A 2,485-nucleotide genomic window follows, 5' to 3' on the forward strand; every position below is an offset into this window, starting at 1 on the left:
CTCCTCTCTCTCTCTCTCTCTCTCTCTCTCTATATATATATATATATATATATATATATATATATACACCCTCCTTTAAGTACCACATTTTTACTATGTTGAAATTTGAAATCATTTGATTATTAGAAGAACGAAATAAAAAGACTCGAAGATGGATTATGGGTAAACTTCGATGACGGAATGATAGGACTTAATATGTTTCGTAGTGTAACGATTGAATCCAGCCTCATGCAACACGTAAGACCATTCTTTCAACGTCCGTTCTTTCCCTTTAGTCGTATGAGCCATCATGACCATGTCAAGCATCAATACCACATCTTTAAACTCGTGATTTTCCTGTCCTACAATCGCCTCTACAATAATCACCTTTCCTGTATCGTGAGGAATAGCCTCTCGGCATTTTCTTAGTATCTCAATGCATTCTTCATCTCCCCAATCGTGCAGCACTTTCTACAATTTCAAAACACATTTCGTGAAAAACGGAAATTTGATTTCCAATGAATAAGACCTTTCGTAATTAGACTAACCATTAAATAAGCGGCATCGGCTTTTGGAACATGATCAAACATATTCCCTCCGACGTGTTCGACCCCGGTAGACGTAGGAGCCACTGACACCACATGAGGGAGATCGAAATTGATCCCTTTGATCCAAGGACAAGCTTCCACGATCAAACGTAGAGCAGTCCCATCACCACCACCAACATCTACCACCGTCGTCACCCCCTCGAACACCTCTGGACAACCATTCGTCACCGCCTTCACCGCCAGCCGAGCATCACATGCCATTGCATTATCAATGAGCTTACTATGACCAGGATTTCCGGCTGCGAATCCCCACACGTCGCCGCCATGCGCTGCCCCAAACGCTGATTCTTCATTGCCCAAAACCCTAGCACTTAGCTTGTGCCATGGAGCTAGCATGACCGGACTGCTCTCTAACAGCACGAAGTCCGCCATGCTACGCTGTCCATGCTTCGTTAGAAGACGCGACAATGGGGTCTGAGCATACCCGACAGATGTTTCCGATACTGCCTTTTCTTGAAATATCTTGTACTGGATCAAGAACCTCATTATCCGATGCAACGAAGACGGTGAACATCGAAGCTCGGACGCCAACTCAGCAAGCGTCACTGGCATTTCATGGTTCTCGAGGATATCGGGTATCCCAAGCTCGATGGCACACTTGACGACAGCCATGGGAGTGAAACCAAAAACATACTTCCATATTTCTTCAGGGACTGCTTCTTCGTCTTCTTTGGACTGAAGCTGCTCATTTATAAGATTTGCAGCCATTTTTGGTTTCAAAATTGAACGGAAGAATACGAGAGTTGAGGGTAGTTGAAATAGCAGGAAAAGTTTGCTTTTTGGGATTTTATTTCATTATTTAATTTATGGGCACGTGGTAACTTTTAATTTATTTATTTAATTAATAAAATTCAATGTATCGTGCGTCACCAACCACCACGCAATTTGGCATATCATTGTCATTTCACATAGCACAATATTAATTGATTATCCATATAAAAATAATTTTTTATTTTTATTTTAATTGATATAATCGTTGTATTTTTCGATGTTTTTGTCCCCTTCATTCAATCCGGACCCTGGCCTCGACTGGCTTTTCGAAAAGCTTGTCAGTCGTCCCACCGTGTTCATGGCCCGACTTGTCTACCAATGGGAGTAGGGTTATCTCATTCCCTTGTTAAAACTTGGTTGGATGCGGAATATTACATATTCTAACAAAATAACATAATAGTTATATCTTTTTATTTATGAATATTTATTTTATTATATCATTTTGATTCAATTTAAACTAAATGCTTAATCCATTTCCAAAGAACAAAGTTTGGAAGAATATGTTAGAATTAACTCAACCTTTATTTATAATTTGAAGAGTGAAATACACATTTCGTCCCCGTGAATGCTTCTTTTCTGGTTTTCATCCGTCGAAATCATAAAGTACATTTGTGGTCCAAGAATCGTGTTTTGGAGCCCAAACCGGTCCCTTCCGCTAACACTGTTAGATAGGGCTCCATTAACTCTATCATGCGCCCCTCATTTTCATCTTTTTAACCCCTCATTCTTCTTCCCATTTTCATCTCCCTCAACTCGAGAACATTCATATCCAGGATGAGTATTCAAAATCAGACCCCACAAGAAAAAACCCAGATGATGAACATTCAAGAACATTCATACTCATGATGAATATTAAAAAACAGATGCCACAAGAAAAAGCCCGGATGATAGACATTCAAGAAAAACCCAATTAAACAAAAATGATGAACATTCAAAGACAAAAATGTGATTGAAAATGAGAATCACAAATCCATACACAAAATCAATATTTTAAGAACATCAATGACAACTTTATATAAATTCTTTGGAAAAAATGGTGATATAAATCAAAGTCCTAAATCAAACCCCTAAAAGGAATTAGATGAAAAACCATGAATCATATGAATTAGATGAAGAAATGTAGATTA

At 38.7% G+C, this 2,485-nt stretch overlaps 1 protein-coding gene across 1 annotated transcript; it reads right to left on the reverse strand.

Annotated features, from left to right (window-relative positions):
• Nucleotides 1-93: 93 nt before the first annotated feature.
• On the reverse strand, nucleotides 94-1,295 carry LOC112505280 (acetylserotonin O-methyltransferase-like). The gene is made up of 2 exons (XM_025109211.1): nucleotides 528-1,295; nucleotides 94-450 (listed from the first exon to the last, which is right to left on the reverse strand). The coding sequence occupies exons 1-2, from the start codon at nucleotides 1,293-1,295 to the stop codon at nucleotides 157-159; spliced, it is 1,062 nt and encodes a 353-aa protein (XP_024964979.1). The 3' UTR covers nucleotides 94-156.
• Nucleotides 1,296-2,485: the final 1,190 nt, after the last annotated feature.

Source organism: Cynara cardunculus, unplaced genomic scaffold (genome assembly GCF_001531365.2).
Source record: "Cynara cardunculus var. scolymus isolate 2C unplaced genomic scaffold, CcrdV1 Un_Scaffold_9492, whole genome shotgun sequence".
Lineage (NCBI taxonomy): Eukaryota > Viridiplantae > Streptophyta > Magnoliopsida > Asterales > Asteraceae > Cynara > Cynara cardunculus.

Excerpts from the sequence above, each read along its gene's own strand:
- LOC112505280 (XM_025109211.1), bottom strand. The coding sequence starts at position 1,295 with ATGGCTGCAAATCTTATAAATGAGCAGCTTCAGTCCAAAGAAGACGAA. Across the intron at positions 451-527 it reads CCGATGCCGCTTATTTAATG|AAAGTGCTGCACGATTGGGG; the intron begins GTTAGTCTAATT and ends TTGAAATTGTAG.